We start from the raw sequence: 19,830 nt of genomic DNA on the forward strand, positions 1-19,830 counted from the left end.
AACCGTCTCAGTCGTGGGCAAAAAGATGACAGTCAATAAAATTCTAAAAGATAATTTATTGACGAAAAATATATCAAGAGATAAAAGATAAAGCAGTCCAGTTTCCCACTTATGAATTGTATAAAAACACACAGTCCCAAGGCCAGAGCCAGCTATGCCACACAGCCAAGTTGCACTCCACATGTTGCCTTTAACAGGGTTAGAAGTTGTCCTTGGAGACCCACCACCCTGCAAGCATATAGTCAGTGGTCACTCAAGCCTCTGCAACCCTGCTGCCTTTAGGCTGTGGCATATAATAGGCCCTGGACTGCACGGAGAGACAAAACGACACACTTAATATAAAATTCATAGCGCAAAACCCATCCATCCCAAACATATCTGATTTCATCACATTACATACCCGCACAGAGAGACAAAACGACACAGCAGTGTTTGTAGTGTGGGCTATAAGTAGACCAGTGTATCAGTGCAATCAAGTACACCTGCCTCTAATTAGTCCAACGCCATTCCAGCCATTGGCTCACCAAAAATGTGACACACACAAAACCACTCCCAACCCAGTGCAACTTCACACAATAATATGGAGCTGAATTAACACAGGCACATTAGTCTACCATGTTACAAGCTGCATGCTATTAAAAGCCAACATATGCAGACTTCTGCCTTGTTCGGGTGGCAGCATTTTTCTTTTTTCTTTTGTGTCCTGACACGTTTGTTTTTTGTTTTTGTTTGATTATTTTGTTGGTTTTGGAAACGAATTTAAACGAACTTGTGACAATACTTGAGAGTCACAGTGACACATAGTGATTAGGCATATGATTGGAAAATGCCTAGGTTTAGAGCTGTGAGCTATGCAAAGTTAAATATATATATATATGTGTATAAATGGGAAACAACCCTAACTTGAAAGTTTGAAATGTGTGAGATCCATGACTTGTTTGAAAAACTAGAAATTATTCAAAACTGCCTTAAGTGAAAATGTAGTGTTGCATCTATTCTCCCAAACCAAGACAAAAAAAAGAAGAAGCATTCTGTAACTTAAAAATAAGGCTGACTGTTGACAATAGACTAAAACACTAATCCGCAGGTGGCTATCAGGAACAGAGAGGCGAGCAAAGTCACAAACACCAAGGCTGCAGACAGCCACGCAGAAACAGCAGATAACATAGAGACAATGCCTGCTAGAACCGTGGAGAGGAAGGTCACTTCCACGAGATTGTAGGAGGAGGCCACAGAGAAATAATGCAAAACAGTTTTGAGGCAGCCACTTAAGAACTTACAGTTTTCAAAGGACAAATTAGTTGTAAAGTCAGCATTCGGGCCACACAACTGTACAACAATTAACTGCCCCTTTAGAACTAGTACATACAGCAAGTGGCCGCAGGTGCTTTATTAAATGCATATGACCCGTCGTGTCCAGTAAATTTGCTAGGTAGAGACGCTCTGACAAAACTTAAGATAGCAGTCATGCCATTCTTTTCTGGTATTACACCTGAGTGCATGCTAAGTGACACCCGCCACATCCACTTTCCAGAAACCGACCGAGTATCACAACATTCTGAGATTTAAACAAACTCCAGGCCCAGATCCACCTTATGATCAGCAAGTGTGGAAGCTAGGAGAACAGCATTTGACCTTACAGCACAGGCCTAAATTGTGTAGGTTACGCAGTAAGCACAGATAGTAAAATAATAGAAGCAAAACCACTTTCTTCTTCATATTCTGCACAGAGCGCTGAGCTGTTAGCTGTGATTTGCGCATGTGAAATACACAAAGATAAACAAATAACCATTTATACAGACAGCCAGTATGTTTTCTCTGCTGTGCATCATTTTGCAAAAAATCTGGAAAACCAGAGGAATGATTACACCAACCGGAAAACCAGTTCAGCATGCCAACCTCTTACAACGCCTACTGACTCTTTCATTACTACAGGCAACAATTTTGCTGACAGAGCAGCAAAATAGGCGGCACAAAAGACAAACATCACATTGATGGCAGTAGACACACATCAGATTCCACTGGATGTGTTGCAAAATGAACAAAAAGCAGCAAGCACAGCCGAGCAGGCAAAATGGCTAAAACACGGTGCAGTTCTGACAAACGACTTAATGATGTGTTATGGCAAGCCAGTGTTGCCAAAATTCCTCCACAAAATGCCGGCATTAGTGACTCATGGCTGTACGCATTTGTCAACGGGGGGACTGACCAGCATTGTCAAATTTCATTTCTACACTGTAAATACACTGAAACCTCAGCAAAACAATTTGTCAGAACGTGCATGACGTGTCATAAATATAATGCTCAGGGGAACCTGAGACCAAATCTACCCAGTGAAAATGGCAGATACAATTTCAGTAGCAAAATGTATGTCTAAGTTGTAGGAAAATAAAGAGATGATTGTAAATAACGAAGAACGTAATGATGTCTATCAAGTGTCTTGCAGATCACAGCCCGGTGACTGGGTTCTGATCAAGGTGCTCCAAAGGAAAACCTGGAGCGCACCCAGGTGGGAGGGACCACATCAGGTTCTCCTCACCACGCCCACCGCTTGCAAAATTGCGGAACGACCATCCTGGATCCATCAGAGTCACTGCAGGCGAGTGAGTGAAGCCATCTAAACTCAGCAGACACAGGCTCACCCAATTGTTGTGATCTCGCCCGGTGGAGGGAACAGCCTTTCTGGCCGGGGGGTCTACTCACGACAGGAGGGTGTGTCCTGTTGTCATGAGGTGGTGGCTCCTAACAACTGCAGCGGCCCTGACCCTGGCCGGGCTCCTCATCTTTGCTTCCATGAGGAATAACAAGTCACGCTATCTGAAGAAAAGGCAGACACTGTATGACAAAGGAAAGTACACCAAGTTTCCCCATGGCTACGCCACTAACTTCTGGTGGCAGCTTATGAACACTACAGCTCACCTGAATAATAAAACTGACTGCTATGCATGTACCCATATGCCCCTATCCTCACAGACGTCTGGCCTGTGGCCGTACAGCATACCTGAAGATCGCAGTTGGTGCCTGTTGGGCCTGGCAACACATCCAGGTTACGGTACTCCTTGGTCCAAGGCCAACTACAGCATCCCAGCAAAAGCAACCTGGAGGTCATCGTCACCCACAAATGTGAACTGTTCCGGACAGACCTACCTACTGACCTGGCCCCAAGTCTCAGACCCACTGCCTGATGTAATTCTACTGAACAGACTGAACGCAGCGCAACTGCCAGTATGTGTGATGAACAATGGATCGCGGGCAGTGGGGGAGCTGCCTACTCACCTATGTAAATACATATACACTTTCTGCCCACCGAGGGATGAGAGGAAGTGTATGGCCTGTTCAACCAACACAACCTGTGCCAGTAACGCAACACTGATGAGCCTCAACTGTCGCCCCGACTACAGCTACCGAATGCCACTACAAACAAAGACTCAGTACCAGACAGGATGTGCACGGACGGCACCCAGCAGTAGAGGAACCAGAGTTTTGGCTGACTGGTACTTCCTATGTGGCAATAAGGCTTATCTGTCACTCCCTGAAGGTTGGGGAGGTCTGTGCGCCCTGGTGCAATTATCAGATCACGTCTTCTTCATGCAATGTGTTGCACATCACCCAAGCAGCCGACAGAGACGTGAAGTGGACATCGCCTCACCCAATTCTTTCGGCATTACAGTGGACACTGGAGTGCCGGGAGAGTTTCGCATCTGGGGAGGAGGAGTGAAATTCTTACAGAGCTTGGTCCCCGGCATTGGAGTTGCCGAGGTGCGGGATCACGTGGAAATCAACCGATATCCTCTGCTACGACACATCAACTTAACTAAGGCCCTGGGAACGGCCTTAGCAGGAGAACAGCAGGCCATCAGAACGATGGTACTGCAGAACAGACTGACTCTGGATCTGCTGACAGCATCACAAGGAGGAGTTTGCAAGCTGATAGGGGAGACATGTTGCACTTTTATCCCTGATGGATACGAAGCTGGAGGAGACATTTATGAAGCTTTGCAGAATTTGACCGTTCTGCAACAATATGTCACTGACCACACACCTGGAGCAGCTACAGCACAAAGCTGGCTGGACTGGCTGTTCGGCGGTCCATGGCTGGCTGCTGTAACAAAACCGTTTGTCCTTCTAGGTTTCATCATGATAGCACTGCTCATATTAGTGTTGTGTGTGGTGCCATGTCTAAGAGTGATGATTTCAAAGATGATAACAACTACAATGACTGCTTATGTTGCCGTGCCTCAAGAAGAACAGCATCCCGTTGCAATTCTGTTAGAGGAACTTATAATAGCTGCTAATAAATGACGTGGTGATTAAAAATGACTTGTCAAATGATCATGCACTGATTAACACATTAGTAGTTAATACAGGTACAACATAAGGTTTTCTTATTCTTTTATTTTATTTTTTGTAGTTTTAGTTTTATTATTTTTCATCATTATCACTTTTATACTTTCTTTTATTGTATTTTCCTTGATTCTTTTATTCTTTTATTTGTTTTATTCTTTTACCACATGATTTACATTTTTTGCTATGCTAACAATTTAAAACTTGCTAAACATACTTAATCAATGACTTTTTCAGATATTGTTGTAACATTTAAAAAGAAGTTAAAACAGGAGGGAATATGTTAGAGGAAAAATGATTCTATGTAACTTTACCTTCTTTTAAATGTACAAGCTGTGTTTAAGATAAGTAGTTTAGAAGTGTCTTTCAGATTTTCCCAGCAAGGACATATTGTTTCAGATTGTTTTATCTTTCTCCCAGCGCTCTGCTGACGAGACTAGCGCCACATGTGGAGTTGTTTATTTTATCTGTTTATTATTTTCTTATCCTGTTCTCACTGTCTCTGTGCTCTGTGCCTATAAAAATGCCAAGCCTCTGTTCATGGTTGTGAGTTGTTCTCAGCAGCTCACCCGTGTACACGTTTGATAAAGAAAGTAACTTTGTCTCATTGTGTCTTTATTTCTCCTGGGTTTTTACAGAGTTTTCCCCCAACAAACTCTGAAGTTGAGGAATAACTCAGAAAAGCTCCATGACAAGAGAGTGACGTTGGTGAAAATGAAAAAGTGATTAAGAGCTTGAAGTAGTTTTAAAATAGTGAATTGGAAATGCTCTTGTGTCGATTGAGCAAAACAAGTGATTTTTCTAGGAAGGAATACAATAATTTAATAATGTGGTAAGATTTAAATATGCCTTTCTCTTGTCATGGTAACTTCTTGAGATATGACTCAGTATGCAAATTAGCTGAAATGAGTGGTGAGAAAGAAGCTTCCTGTGTGGCTGTGTGTCTGAGGCTTTCAATGAAGGAAACATAGCAGAGACTGAGGAGGATTACTTGGTGAAAGATATAATAGCAAAGTAACAGGATAATTAAATAAGGTGGTCAGGTCTGTTCAGAAGGGCAGATTTGGACAAGAAATTTATAATTTAGTGATGACACATTGTTATAACGGGTTTATATCTTATGCTAAATCTATGTATGTTAAAGTGCTAAAAGGGGAACATAACTGTGTGGCTTTTAACAAGATTTTTTGTGTGTATTTAGCAGGTGAAATTATGTCAGTTGACCTCGGACTCTCAGGACGCTGTGGAATCTGAGGCCAACCACTGAGATATGATGTGGGGAAGAATGAACAGAGGGAGTGATTTTAAGTCTGATTTCAGACTATATAAGTATTAATTAAACCAAGAGTAGGGCAAAACTTTTGTGGCCCTGAAGTTTTAATCTCCATAACATATTGATAGATTAATAAGCAAAATTTTTGTGTGTTTAAGATCCTTGGGGTTGTTGTTTGAGTGATGGGTGGATTCTGTCAGTTAGATTTGGGTTGTTTTCTTATTTTATTAGAGGGAGTTTTAGTAAACATGGACATGTCTAGAATTGGGCCCTTTAAAATTGTAACAGTGCACTTAGAGAAAACCTGTCAGGTGATTATGTGTTGTGTTTTGATGAGCTAATAATCAGCTCTCTTTTTTTTTTCATTTTTTGTAAGCAGGCCTTCAAGATTGAATTAACAGCGCTGAAAAGCGCCAAGCAAACTACTGTTTTGGACGCTTGGCCTCAAACTAGGTGAACCACAGCCTCACAGATCTGGGACTATGGACCATAAGGATCGGGCTCTCATTGGCATGTTTCAATTTTTTTTTTTTTTTTTTTGCCTCAGATGAAGACAGATGAACTGCTCCATCTACAAAGTGGAATTTCTGAGCACCTGAATAGAGAAACTCTAAATCCCCCAACAGGACCTTCATGAAAATAATAACATGTTTGACCTCTTTTCTAGTGACGGCACTGCTAGTGAGAGACGTACGGTTTTTGATATTGTCATTGCAGAACAAACTGACATTGATACAAGATATCTAGATATCATATCTGATACAAATATGATTGATATGGAACCACTGATATCAGTAACTACTGGAGGGACTACTATAAAAAAAAATAACTGATTCAACCAACAGATTCTGTCTGCCATGATTCTTTTTAAGACATGTCCCACCTTAACACTGTATAAGAAATGGTTCTCACATTTGTTGAAATATGGTCCTTAAAAGACACCAAAATACAACAGATGCTGGCATCATCTCAGTGGAAAAGAAGCATCCGACTGGTGTGCTAGGGTTCAGAAGTTCAGAAACATGATGTAAAATCTGGTACCAGAGACAACCTACTAACCCTCAATGATTATTAGGTGGGTTTGGCAGTTTTCTCAATCCACTCCACAAATGTTCTAGAGACTTTAAAAGGATTTATAATGTCCTTCTGCTTTCTGTTTATTTATTACTCACAGATAAAATGTAATCCTGTCATTATAAGGGCTGAATGTTCTTCGATGTTCTTATATATTTTTCGGGATATAAAGTATATAATGAATCAGCTGACTACATCACAGTTTGTAAATACTCACTCTATGATTCTCTCCTTTGGATTAAACAGACCGAGGGAGTCGAGGCCAAGTTTACTGATCACCTGACAACAAACAAACAAACAATCAGAGCCTATAATTTATTAAAATATCTTAAAAAAAAAAAAAAAAAAAAGAGTCATCTGCTGACCAGTCGGACTTTGTGCTCCTCTTCGATAATGAAGAGTCGTTCTCTCTGGATGTAAAAGTCAGCAGAGTCCAGCAGAGCCTTCAGAGGGATCAGGCCGACAATCTGAGAGCCGACCACAGGCAAGTTCAGGTCCTAAAAGACAATTTCAATAAAAGAAAAAATTAAGTCAGTAACAGTCTAAGGATTTGTTGGTCTTTACTTAACCCTTTAAGACCTACCATAGTCTGCCAGAGCTTATATTTATATTTTTACATGCTGTAGTTCCCTTTTTGGGAGCATTTCAAGTTGCTATACGTTAATACAACAGTTATAGCTCAAATTTTAATAATATGTATGCATTAAGTCCATAGTAACCACAAAAATTGCAAAAAAGTGCAATAAACCACAAAAGAAATTAAAATCGTTTTTAGTTTTTTTTAACATATATTTATAGTTAGAGAAATTTAACCTCTTAAGCACCAAGGGGGGTTTCTGAACTTCCTGCTCGAAAATGTAATGCCCAAATTTAATTGATTATTTCTCTCCAATTACAAACTCTGTCCTTACAATCTTGGTATCAAAATAAAGCTAACACTCACCAGAGGTGTAAATATTGAAGCAGATATTACTGTGTCAAAGTTCCTGAGACTGGAACACAGGAAAAGTAAGTATATTTTATCCTCGCCTAATTTTTTTTTTTTTTTTAATTTTTAGCATATAACCCTTTTAAAAATATGCCTCAGATCACATTTGGTTCCAGGATTTCAGTAACCAACATATAAACATCATCTGTGCAAAGATTTATGTTTCTAAAGTGAAACAGTGAAAAATTACTGCCCTGTCAATACATCAATATCCAGACGTAGTACAAAAATGTCCAAATTTGGCACATAATTGGACACCATGCCAGTTGAATTTTTTTAGGTATTAAAGAGCAGAAATTAATAAATTTTATTATCAGGCCTAAAAATGCTCTTTTTTAAAATATATTTTTGAAGAATTAACCACACATTTACATGGTAATGGCCCTTTTCTGCAGTGCGCATGAAGCGTTTAAATGGTCTCTGGCCCTTTAAACTCCGAGGGGCTGTAACTTTGGTTTCTTTTGGTCAATTTGCATGATTGACACCTCTTTTTAATTGTTTTAGACAATAGAATCAAAGTAACGATGCCACGTTCACGTCACTTCAACCAATCAGACGTGGGCCCAAATTTGCTGCATGTGGTGTCTGTCCAGTCACGTGTCTGTAGGTGGGTCTAAAATGGAGGTTGTTGACAGAAAATGGCTCTGATGCGGCTAGGTAGGCATGGTAACTACTGGTAATCACGTGGCTACCGGCTACCAGCGAAAATAACGGAGGAAATCGGGATGGTAAGCCAATCTCTGTCTTAGCACATTTGCACCACTCTGTGTTTTAGTGGTCTTCTTTTGCGGCTCATTCAGTGAATTTTGGTCTGATCGTGGTGAAACTTGGTGTGTGGAGTCAGTGATAGCTCTGGAAGCTAACCAGCCTATCTTTAGCCGGTTACATGAAGTCTGGAGAATTTCCGGTTCAGTTTTGTTTGTTTAGTGGTCTTCTGTGCATTTACGTAACTGCTTGTTTAATCATGGCTTGTTTTCAATGTGTTTGGTGGTTGTAGAAATGGTTTATATGACATTTTAGCTGAGATTCTGAGGTTTCTGTGGATACCACACATGTCTGGACTTATATTTCTCATCCTGTGTTATAACTGATTAAACGAGATGTCCTCCTTTTTGCCCCCGGTACCGGGGGCGTGGGGCTTAAGTGGTTTTAAGAGGTTTATCCCTCAAAACTGTAAATAAAAAAAAGTTGTACAAAAAAGTTTCCAACAACAGGAAATTTATTTTGAGTGTCTTCATAATTTTATTTTTGAGATACATCAATTTTTATATACTACAGGAAAAATGAAAATGAGTATTATAATGCTAATTTGCAAAAAAACCAGCATGTGCATCAAAATAAACTATTTCCAGCAGTGTAATTTGAGTTCTAAGCATCCCAGAAACGACACAAAGTACACAGCTCTAACCTCCGCATCTCTGCAGATCTCCTCATACACAGCATGGAGGGGCGTCACCTCATAGTCCAGAATGTTGGTGGAAACCTGAGCAAGGTTAGCCTCATCCAGGTACCAACCAATCCCCTGCACCTTCTTCAGCTGCCCAGGCTTATGAACACAGAGAAGAAGAAAAAAAGATTTTAATACTTAGTTTTATATCAAGTCCTATTTAATTAAGTAAACCTTTCAAACAAACATAAGAAATTCAAAAATAATCGGAAATTTCAACAAATTCTCCAAAAAGTGGAAAATATTAGAAAAAAATTGATTTAAAAAAGAAAAATCTGAAAAATTCATCAACAAAACAGGAAGAAAGAAATCCTAAAAGGACATTTTAATCATGTCATGACAGCGAGCAACACCCACAGCATGAAAAGCTAAATAAATAACCCAGATTCCCAGGACGCACCTGGTCCTTCCCTCGACCCTGCTCCCGGATGTCCAGTGCTATGCGATGGGCCTGTTCTTTAGTGCTGATCAGGTTCACATTATAGGCAATGAGGAACTTACGAGCACCAGTTACTGTTGCGCCCCAAGATGGTACAAAGTCGGTGGGGCCAAAGTCAGGGGCCCATTCATCACGTTTCAACTGGAGGGAGAAAAACATTGTAATTGGAAATAGAGACAATTTTCTTGTGGTTAACCATATTTCAAGTTAAAAATAAAAATCAATCACTGACCCTGCTGTTACAAAGAAACCTTTTTTTTTTTTTTAGAAATCATTCTCAGAAGTTAGAACCACACAACACTAAATGAGCGAAGAAGAAAGGAGATAATGATTTGATGAGTCCTCACCTTTTCAGGCAAAGCTTCGTACTCTCCTGTTCGCACAGATGGGAGGCTTCTCCTGGTCTCTGTTCGAGCTGCTTCTCCATAAAGATACACTGGAAAAAGAACCTTATTTACTTCTTAATTTGAATTTAAACCAAAAACAGTGTATAGTAAGCTGAGACTTGAATCTCGGGTTTATTGCTGAGAGGGTGAAGCCTCCCTTTTGGTTCTAATGTAAAAACATTTTGTGGTTTTTAAAAATCAGAGCAGTCAGGAAAAACCCCCCAAATCATTTTACCTCATTAACCTTCCAGTTCTGTGCTCCCCCATCCGCCTTACTTTAGTGTTCTCATTCAAAATTGACCAGTCTGTTTTAACAGCTCTTAAAAGAATGACCAGGAATACAGTGCCACCCACTCATTTGCACTTCTGGAGTTTTGTTCTGGGCTCAGCATGCACTGGAGCTGACGTCCAAATGTTTGCATTTGTAGTGACAAAGTTGTGCTCTGACTTTGGCAGCAATTTATTGACAACTCAGTAAGAACATGGTAATAGTGTGGAGTGTGGCATAAAGGGACAATAGTTCCATAATACCGTATACCACTATGCAATTACAATATAATAACTAGTAATAGCTTGTTTCATTGGCTTTTAGCTTTTGCATGCAGCATAGTAGAAATGGTAGTCTTATATTTAGTTGCACTGATTTATAGTTATTATATAAAAACTACCACACAAGTACACCACAGCATCAAATATAAAATATTTGAATATTATTACATTCAAACAAAGGACCCTTTTTAAGGTATATGGAAAATTCATTTCACATATAAATATTGTAATATTATCCTAATATATGAAAACACCAACGTGCATTATTATCTTATTATCATGCCATTACTACCACATCACTGTTATTATAAATGTATTCCCATAATTCTGCACAGAAATTACTATTTTATTGCTCACAGCTTCTCTTATTCTTAGAAAAATATTACTGTACTGTTACTAACAGCTTTACCCTCACAGGCATCATTATTCTATGCTATACATTTCGGCCAATAGTGGTCAACTAAAAATTACTTTGTTTATTATCTTGTATGTACATTAAAATTAAATAGTAATACGTAGTTCCCACTCTTTTATTGCCACATTATTGGCCCAGGATTATGTTATTATTGGGCTCTAACATAAAGTGTTTTATTTTCATCTCAGAAGTCAAGATAAGATAAGACTTTTGACTCAGTTAAGAAACAATAAATAAATCAACTTCTGACTCTTTGGCTTCATTTGAATGCGATAGGTGATTTTTTTTTTTTCATGTACTTGGTCTCTCACCACTGATACAACACTAGCATCTGTGCAATCGGTCTCCGTACAGCTCTTATAGTCCTGAATAACAAACCAAAACCTTCCACTTCAGTCTGATTTCCTCAGCTACAAAAGACTTATTAAATTCCAGACTTATTTACTTACAATATGAAATTCTGAATTAAGTAGCACCTCTGTCATTTACCTAACTCACACAAAAATTCTGGGCACTGATCAGCACCTTCCACAAAACAAGGAGACATTGTTGCCATCATTAGAAAACCACTGGGTGGAGAAAAAGGCTTAACAACAAAAACCTCACAACTGTGAAACATTGCAGGTTGTCATAAGTCTGTCTGTGTTACTTGCTTTTTGTGCTTTATGTCTCGTCTGTCTTATCCAGGTATCGCTGTTTTTTTTTTTTTTTTAGTTTTCCTAATAAACAATAAAAATTGACTATTTTTTTTTAATTTTACATTGGCATTTAGTTTTATAATTTTATTCTGTTTCTCATTCTTGTTTTCTTGCATGTTTGACTGCAGTAAAGCTGAAGCTGTTTTTTTTAATGAGCCTCACCGGGCACATGCAGCATCTCTGCCAGTTTCTGTCCGAACACGTTGGCACACTGCACGCAGTTGTCCATGCTGACGTTCTGGACGGGGATGAAGGGACAAACGTCCATGGCCCCGGTCCGAGGATGTTCACCTGGACAGGAAACATGTTAATGCCTTGATGTTAGGAAGCAGCTCCCTGAGATGAGCTGCTGGGCTCAGACACACCTGAATGTTTTCTCATGTCAATAAGGCTGAAGGCCTGGCGGGCGGCGTTCAGCGCCCCCTCCACCACTGCCTCAGGAGAGCCCACAAAGGTGTAGACGGTGCGGTTAGTGGAGGCTCCAGGGTCGACGTCCAGCAGGCTGCAGCCGGGTGTGCTGGAGATGGCTGCTGAGATGGCATCGATCACCTAAACAGTTCATAGAGAAGTTGTAATAATGTGGCTCACCTGCTTTAGTTAGTCAAGCTCAAAGGAAATATTGTGTTGATAAAGAGCAAGAACACTTTGGATTGCGAGTAAGGATACTGCGGTGGCCAGAGTTTAGACTGTAATAATGGCTCTAATGAGCATCACAATGAAGTGAATGACCAGAATTTTATGCAGAATTGATTCTATAACTGTAGAAATTTACACTCAGCTGTCATTGAAATAAAATGGAAACAATTTGAAATGATTTAAAACCCGCATTAAACTGGAAATAGAACAAAGATAACATCAAAAAATTGAGAATTTGTGTTAGCAACAAGTATCAAAATCTTAAATTAGGAACATGTTTCTCAATGTACTGCATCGGCTCTATTTATTTATTTATTTATTTATTTACATTGTTATGAGGACACCAGTTGCTGCAGTTTGAAAACGACATACGTCCTTTCTCTTTCATAAAGTTGGGTTTCAGCTTCACCTGTTTTGTATTTTTGGTATCATAAAGCATCAGATGCTTTCAGTGGGTGTCCAATTTGGACTGTACTCTGGTTTGATTGGCAGCTGATTTTTTACAAACCAGTGCTGCTGGAATATGAGAACAGTGTAGTTTGTCAAAAAACAAGCATATTCTGTGGTTAAACAGAAAATCAGCTGATTATTTAATGTTCCCACTTCCGTGGAACTGTTTTCCTCTTGTGGGAACAGAGGGCAAAGGTCAGTACACAGCTTTACTCTGGAGTGAATCTTTAATGTCTGTTTAACGAATGTTTCAACAGATAATCTGAACTCAAGAGCACCTCACTCACACGTTAAACACATCAGTCTCCTGCAGATTTCATGTTGAGACATTTAAACTGTTTTCAGAGCAGTTTAAAGATATTTTGTTTGTTTAAAGATAAAAAGATTAGCTGTTTAATGTTTAATGACATATCTCATTACTCTAAACCATATCTTGGTCACTTTTTACTGAACCGCAGTTTTTGACAGTTTAAGTTATATTCTAGCATTTTATGCACTTCCTGTTCAGTAAAGATCCAGAAATCTGTCAATATTTTTATTTTAAATTCAAAGGCAAATGAAGAATGAAGTCTAGGATCTTGCTATGCTCTTCTTTTCTCTTTTCCTTTCTCCTCAGATGGCTGTTCCTCTGAGGGAGGCTACTTCCTGTAAGATGAAGTTCTTCCTCCCCACTGTCACCAAGTGCTGTTCACAGGGAATCATCCGATTCTCTCTCTCTCTCATGATCTCAAACTGCCAAAAGAGCCTAAAGTTTTTTCTGATTTTTTAAAATCATCTCAATGTCAAAGATATATAAACTATTAAATCAAACAGACAGATCAAAGCAGCAAATACAAACACTTGCAGTTGTAACTTTAAAACTAAAGTCAAACAGCATTTCAATTCACAATGAGCACATTTATACTTGAATCACATTTTGCTGATAATACTCACACACCTTTACTTATTTACTTTAAACTGTTTAAATGTTAATTAGGCAGAAAAGTCCTCCTCTCACCTCTTTGTTTCGGCCCTCGGAGAAGTTGGGGACACACTCCACCAGCCGAGCCATGGTGCCTGCTAACTGAATGAAAACCCAAAGAGTTCAGTTTCACCCAAGTCCAACCTCACATACCCCCCTCCAAAAACCTCTGAACCCCTCAGACAGACACTGAGCAGCGGTTCAATCATTAACTGTGTGCAGCAGATCAGTATGTAGGTCACCTGACAATGATTACCACCTCTGCACACAGACACTCTTTCAAATGCCAGCAGATTTTTTCTACATAAGAGAACTCTGTCTCAGTTTCTGATCACAGGCTGCGCTCTTGAGATAGTCCAGTCCAGAAGGGCAGAAAAAGCATGTTTCCTTCTATTCCTAAATCCTTGACCAACCAATCAGCATACTTCAAGACATTACTGATGCTGAATTTGTGAAAACTAAAATAAAACATAGACTTTTCATTCTAATAATTTTATCCTTTAGCTCTATGTTCACTGAGATCTGTCTCACTAGCGTCCTGTAGCTGAATTTTTGCCAATTTCAGTACAGTGTGAGACATATAAGGACAGCCATAAACATCTGGGCTCTGTGCTGTGAAACAAATTCAACATACTCAGAATAACTTCCAGTTACCTGGATTTATGGCTTTACCCTACCCTAACATCATCAGTCAGACAAAGAGACGTACGTGTCTGTAGTATTGGAAGAGTTGAGACACGTTTTTTTTATAAACACTGCATCTCTGTGGCTTTTAAACCCCAAAACACGCTGCACCAAAAATTAGCCCACTCCAAGAATCGGGTCCCCCGACACAAACAGAGTAAGATAGTGTACGCTGTTAAGTGCCAAGAGGATTGCCAGGATTTATCTATTGGAGAAACCAAACAACCTCTGCCAAAGCAGATGGCACAACACAGAAGAGCTACCTCATCAAACCAAGACTCTGCGGTCTATTTACACGTACAGGCCAGTGCACACTCTTTCAATGATGAGGATGTACACATCCTGGACAGGGAGGAACGCTGGTTTGAGTGCGGAGTCAAGGAGGCCATTTACGTGAAAAGGCGAGGAATCCAGGCGGGGGCCTATGGGTACATCTTTCACTATCTTACAATGCTGTGATTGCAGCCATTCCCCAGCTCTCTGTAAATGGTACTCATGGCCATTGATCAGTGGTCTTTGATCAGTGGTCTTTGATCAATGATCTTTGATCACTAGTTGTTGATCAATGGTCATGAGAATTTGCATAATTATGATGAAGAAACTAACCTCCCAGCCTATTGTTCCTTCAGTGGTGCTAGTTTCTCATTATACAAATGTACTGTTTATAAGATTGGGGAAACCTGCAGTCAGCTGAGACTGAAGAAATCACTTAGATGAGTGACGAAACGTTTCTCCCACTGAAAACGCTACGTCCAGATGAACAGAATCAACTTTTTGGGACTTGGAGTTGATGTTCCTCACTTTTGCCTAATAATGATTTAAATTTCAGGTGTAGAGAGGTTGACCCAAACATGGAAGCTTTTTTGTTCCATTTAACTCATAAGGAGCAGTGGGCAGCCACCAGCATGGTCAGCATCAGTGGTCATTACTTGTTTTCTCTGTACATTTGAATTCTGGGTTAAATTGTCCTAAAACAAAACTCCCCCTACTGAATAATTTACAGCCAGTCCCTGTAAACTGGCTCTAAATTATTAGAGTGGGTGTCAAATGTAAGGCTCGAGGCTCACAGTCGGCTCATAAATGTTCGATTTTAACTGTATTTTCATGAGTTTTACTGCTTGTCCTGCTGATAAAGACCTCCCCCATGTGCATTCATACCACACTAAAGTAATTAAGTAATAGATAAAAAGTTCAATGACAGAAAAGTTGCATTTTCTTTGTGTACTATAGAAATCTCTCTGTTATTTATTTATTTATTTTACAATCGGCTCATAATAATAATAATAATAATAATAATAATAATAATAATAATAAAAAGGTAGAGGACAGTGAGCTACCAGGACGTCTCTGTAATTTTACAAAATGATTGTTTAAAGTTTAAACCCAAAGAGTCATGCTGACAGATTTCTTTGATTAACTACATTAGCATTTCTCTATCATGTAGAAAAAAAAGACATACGATTGTAGCAACACTTCTTTTTCCCGTATTAAGATATCTCATGGATTGCAGTTAAACTTCTGTACAGTGACAAAAAGAAGGGTTTCACTGGTCAGGACCACTTAAAGGCAAAGTGGGTGGTGCATGGTCCATGATGTAAAATGAGTTGGACATCACTGCTATACAGTATTATGGTGTTTCTATTATTTTGACCTGTTTTTGATGAACACGTGTTACCTTTACCTTCACTGCTGCTGACTGTAGGTCCTTGATCGTTTTACAATAAAAACAAAAACGACATTAAAAGTTTGCAGATACTGAGATTTACCAGTGACACTTCAGGTTTCACACTGTGCACCTTCCCTACGGTAAATCACACCATATTTATTAATTTAGCACCTTTTACGAAGGTGGACTGCAGTTCAAAGTCCTTTATAGGTAACTTATGAGCAAAGACAGTCGATACAGGAACTTTTTCCTGAAAAAAACGTGCAGTAAAACAATCATGTGTTATATGATCTGGTGGCTCATTGTGAAGCAGAATAATGCAGCTGAATGGTTTCATGCAGACTCACAGAGTGGCGTCTTTAAATATGTAAACTTTTACCAAACCGGACAAACAGGAAATCTGATTTGCAACAGCTCATCATCATGGATGGCTGGGTTTGGCTCGTTTTCACTCTGGGTAAGAACAACTGAGTTTATCTGATTGTTGCTGGCATTTCTGGAGTTGTTAGTGAGACACAGTGTGACCTAAGTCACATCATATGATACCATAAAACACAATTTCTACTGTATTTTTTCCTTGACAACAATAACTATTATTTTAGTCATCACTGAAATCTCATCTAAGTCAAACTTGATTTTTCTTAATTTTAGATAAATAAGGTTAAACTAATGTTTACAGTATGAACAGATAAGTTATGCATGCAATATATAAAATTATTTATATAATTTGTCTATTTTTTTTTTTGCTTTTCTCAGACTTAACCCAACAATTAAAAACATCTCAGCAACAGAATGGAAAAACATGTCATTTTATTGTTTTGGTTAATTTGTCATTCCCCAAAAGTTGATTCTGTTCATCTGGACGTAGCGTTTTCAGTGGGCGAAACATTTCCTCCTAAGTCATCCAAGTGACTTATTTAGTCTCAGGTGACTGGTGGATTCCCCAACCTTATAAACAGTACATTTGCACAATGACTGATACCAGCCCACTGAATGAAAAATGGGCTGGGAGGTCAGTTCCTTGATTGTTAATATAAAAATTGTGAGACTAAAGAAATCACTTTGATGAGTGCTGTTTCTTCCACTAAAGATGCTACATCCAAATGAACAGACTCAAGTTTTTGGGATTTCCTTGCCTGGATGATTGAGCATGTATCAAGACTTTTCTTTGTCATTATCTTTATAACTAGCAAACTCTGTGATATATATACCTGTATATACACACACGAGTGCAGAATTTGTATTAATTATTTTTCTACATCATATAGATGTTGATGCTCACAGTGATCTATGCAGTGTCTGTTAAACACTTTTTTTTTCTATTTTTTATGTCACTGCTCGAGATTAATTGTTTGCAAAACTATGACTGTTATGTGTGTCCCATAATCATAATGAGCAGTGCCCAGCTATAAAACATAACAGTTCATCATAAAACAGCCCAGATTTTCTCTGTGGATCAAGCCTAGGCATCATTATCAAGTAAAGAGTTATTAATTAGTTGCAACACTAGATTGTAGACTTGTACTTAATTGACACATTGGTGTTTTTCTTAAACAAGTTATAGAAAACAGAAGTGTTACACAATAAATCGTTCGCTATTACCTTTCAGGAGCTCCATATTAATAGATTTTAGTACTGAGTGCATTTTTGTCATTCAGACTTTTATTTCAGACTGAAAAAAACATTACTGGATATCAGGGTTCAGATGTTCATGTCCCCTCAGGTTGAAATTGAATGACCTGAGTAGTCCTGATTCTACCTGTACTGCTACCATCAGATCATCATTTTAATGTGCAGTACCTGTAAAACTATCTGTATCAGCCTAAGCTGTGCATTGTGTTTAATAACAACACACTAAAGTCATGGTAAGCACAGAAAATACTCTACATTTAATTTGTAGTACTTTTATAGTATTTGTTTTTTACATATCACTTCTGCTGACAATCACTAATTACAAAGCATGTTAACATTGCTAATGTCAAACTGATCATTGTAATGCTGATGCGTTTCCCACATCTGTTCCTTTAGCCTCCTCCACAGCTGGAGCAGAGTTGACTGCAATAACAGACATCCCTGATACTGCAACTACTGCACTCCTGCCCACTGCTCTTCCTGATCATTCTACTACCTCACAAAATATTACTACTACACCAAGCTTCACCGCTTCACAAAGCATTACTGCACCAAGCCTTACTACTACACAAAACATTATTACTGCATCAAGCATTACTACTGCCACACAAAACATTACTACTGCATCAAGCATTACTACTGCCACACAAAACATTACTACTGCATCAAGCATCACTACTGCCACACAAAACATTACTACTGCACCAAGCATTACTACTGCTACACAAAACATTACTACTGCATCAAGCATTACTACTGCCACACAAAACATTACTACTGCACCAAGCATTACTACTGCTACACAAAACATTACTACTGCACCAAGCATTACTACTGCTACACAAAACATTACTACTGCATCAAGCATTACTACTGCCACACAAAACATTACTACTGCATCAAGCATTACTACTGCCACACAAAACATTACTACTGCACCAAGCATCACTACTGCCACACAAAACATTACTACTGCACCAAGCATCACTACTGCTACACAAAACATTACTAGTACTACACAAAACATTACTACTGCATCGAGCATTACTACTGCTACACAAAACATTACTACTGCCACACAAAACATTACTACTGCCACACAAAACATTACTACTGCACCAAGCATCACTACTGCTACACAAAACATTACTAGCACTACACAAAACATTACTACTGCACCAAACCTTACTACTACACAAAACATTACTACTGCACCAAGCATCACTACTGCTACACAAAACATTACTAGTACTACACAAAACATTACTACTGCATCGAGCATTACTACTGCTACACAAAACATTACTACTGCCACACAAAACATTACTACTGCACCAAGCATCACTACTGCTACACAAAACATTACTAGTACTACACAAAACATTACTACTGCACCAAACCTTACTACTACACAAAACATTACTACTGCACCAAGCATCACTACTGCTACACAAAACATTACTAGTACTACACAAAACATTACTACTGCACCAAGCATCACTACTGCTACACAAAACATTACTACTGCACCAAGCATCACTACTGCTACACAAAACATTACTAGTACTACACAAAACATTACTACTGCACCAAGCATCACTACTGCTACACAAAACATTACTAGTACTACACAAAACATTACTACTGCACCAAGCATCACTACTGCTACACAAAACATTACTACTGCCACACAAAACATTACTACTGCACCAAACCTTACTACTACACAAAACATTACTACTGCACCGAGCATCACTACTGCTACACAAAACATTACTACTGCCACACAAAACATTACTACTGCACCAAGCATCACTACTGCTACACAAAACATTACTAGTACTACACAAAACATTACTACTGCACCAAGCCTTACTACTACACAAAACATTATTACTGCATCGAGCATTACTACTGCTACACAAAACATTACTACTGCACCAAGCATCACTACTGCTACACAAAACATTACTAGTACTACACAAAACATTACTACTGCACCAAGTGCTACTGCTACTACTACACAACACATTGCTACTACTCCAAGCACTACTGCTACTATTACACAAAACATTGCTACTGTACCAAGCATTACAAATACTACACAAAACATTACTATTGCACCGAGCATCACTACTGCTACACAAAACATTACTACTGCACCAATCATCACTACTGCTACACAAAA

At 38.9% G+C, this 19,830-nt stretch overlaps 2 protein-coding genes across 2 annotated transcripts; one reads left to right on the forward strand and one right to left on the reverse strand.

Moving 5' to 3' along the window:
* Positions 1 to 2,166: 2,166 nt before the first annotated feature.
* On the forward strand, positions 2,167 to 4,476 carry LOC120746463. The gene is made up of 2 exons (XM_040051874.1): positions 2,167 to 3,280; positions 3,402 to 4,476. The coding sequence occupies exons 1-2, from the start codon at positions 2,728 to 2,730 to the stop codon at positions 3,716 to 3,718; spliced, it is 870 nt and encodes a 289-aa protein (XP_039907808.1). The 5' UTR covers positions 2,167 to 2,727; the 3' UTR covers positions 3,719 to 4,476.
* Positions 4,477 to 5,896: 1,420 nt separating this feature from the next.
* On the reverse strand, positions 5,897 to 13,824 carry ftcd (formimidoyltransferase cyclodeaminase). Its single transcript, XM_040051873.1, has 8 exons — positions 13,697 to 13,824; positions 11,979 to 12,162; positions 11,776 to 11,904; positions 9,913 to 10,001; positions 9,527 to 9,706; positions 9,088 to 9,225; positions 7,057 to 7,188; positions 5,897 to 6,970 (listed from the first exon to the last, which is right to left on the reverse strand). The coding sequence occupies exons 1-8, from the start codon at positions 13,748 to 13,750 to the stop codon at positions 6,905 to 6,907; spliced, it is 972 nt and encodes a 323-aa protein (XP_039907807.1). The 5' UTR covers positions 13,751 to 13,824; the 3' UTR covers positions 5,897 to 6,904.
* Between the last annotated feature and the right edge of the window lie 6,006 nt (positions 13,825 to 19,830).

The sequence above is a fragment of the Simochromis diagramma genome, unplaced genomic scaffold (assembly GCF_900408965.1).
Source record: "Simochromis diagramma unplaced genomic scaffold, fSimDia1.1 OVJJ01000386.1, whole genome shotgun sequence".
Taxonomy (NCBI): domain Eukaryota; kingdom Metazoa; phylum Chordata; class Actinopteri; order Cichliformes; family Cichlidae; genus Simochromis; species Simochromis diagramma.

Coding starts and splice junctions, on each gene's coding strand:
- LOC120746463 (XM_040051874.1), top strand. CDS start 2,728: ATGAGGTGGTGGCTCCTAACAACTGCAGCGGCCCTGACCCTGGCCGGG. Junction 3,281..3,401: donor GGAGCTGCCTACTCACCTAT/GTAAATACATAT, acceptor CCCCGACTACAG/CTACCGAATGCCACTACAAA.
- ftcd (XM_040051873.1), bottom strand. CDS start 13,750: ATGGCTCGGCTGGTGGAGTGTGTCCCCAACTTCTCCGAGGGCCGAAAC. Junction 12,163..13,696: donor CCGAGGGCCGAAACAAAGAG/GTGAGAGGAGGA, acceptor TGAACTGTTTAG/GTGATCGATGCCATCTCAGC. Junction 10,002..11,775: donor AGAGATGCTGCATGTGCCCG/GTGAGGCTCATT, acceptor TTCTTTTTCCAG/TGTATCTTTATGGAGAAGCA.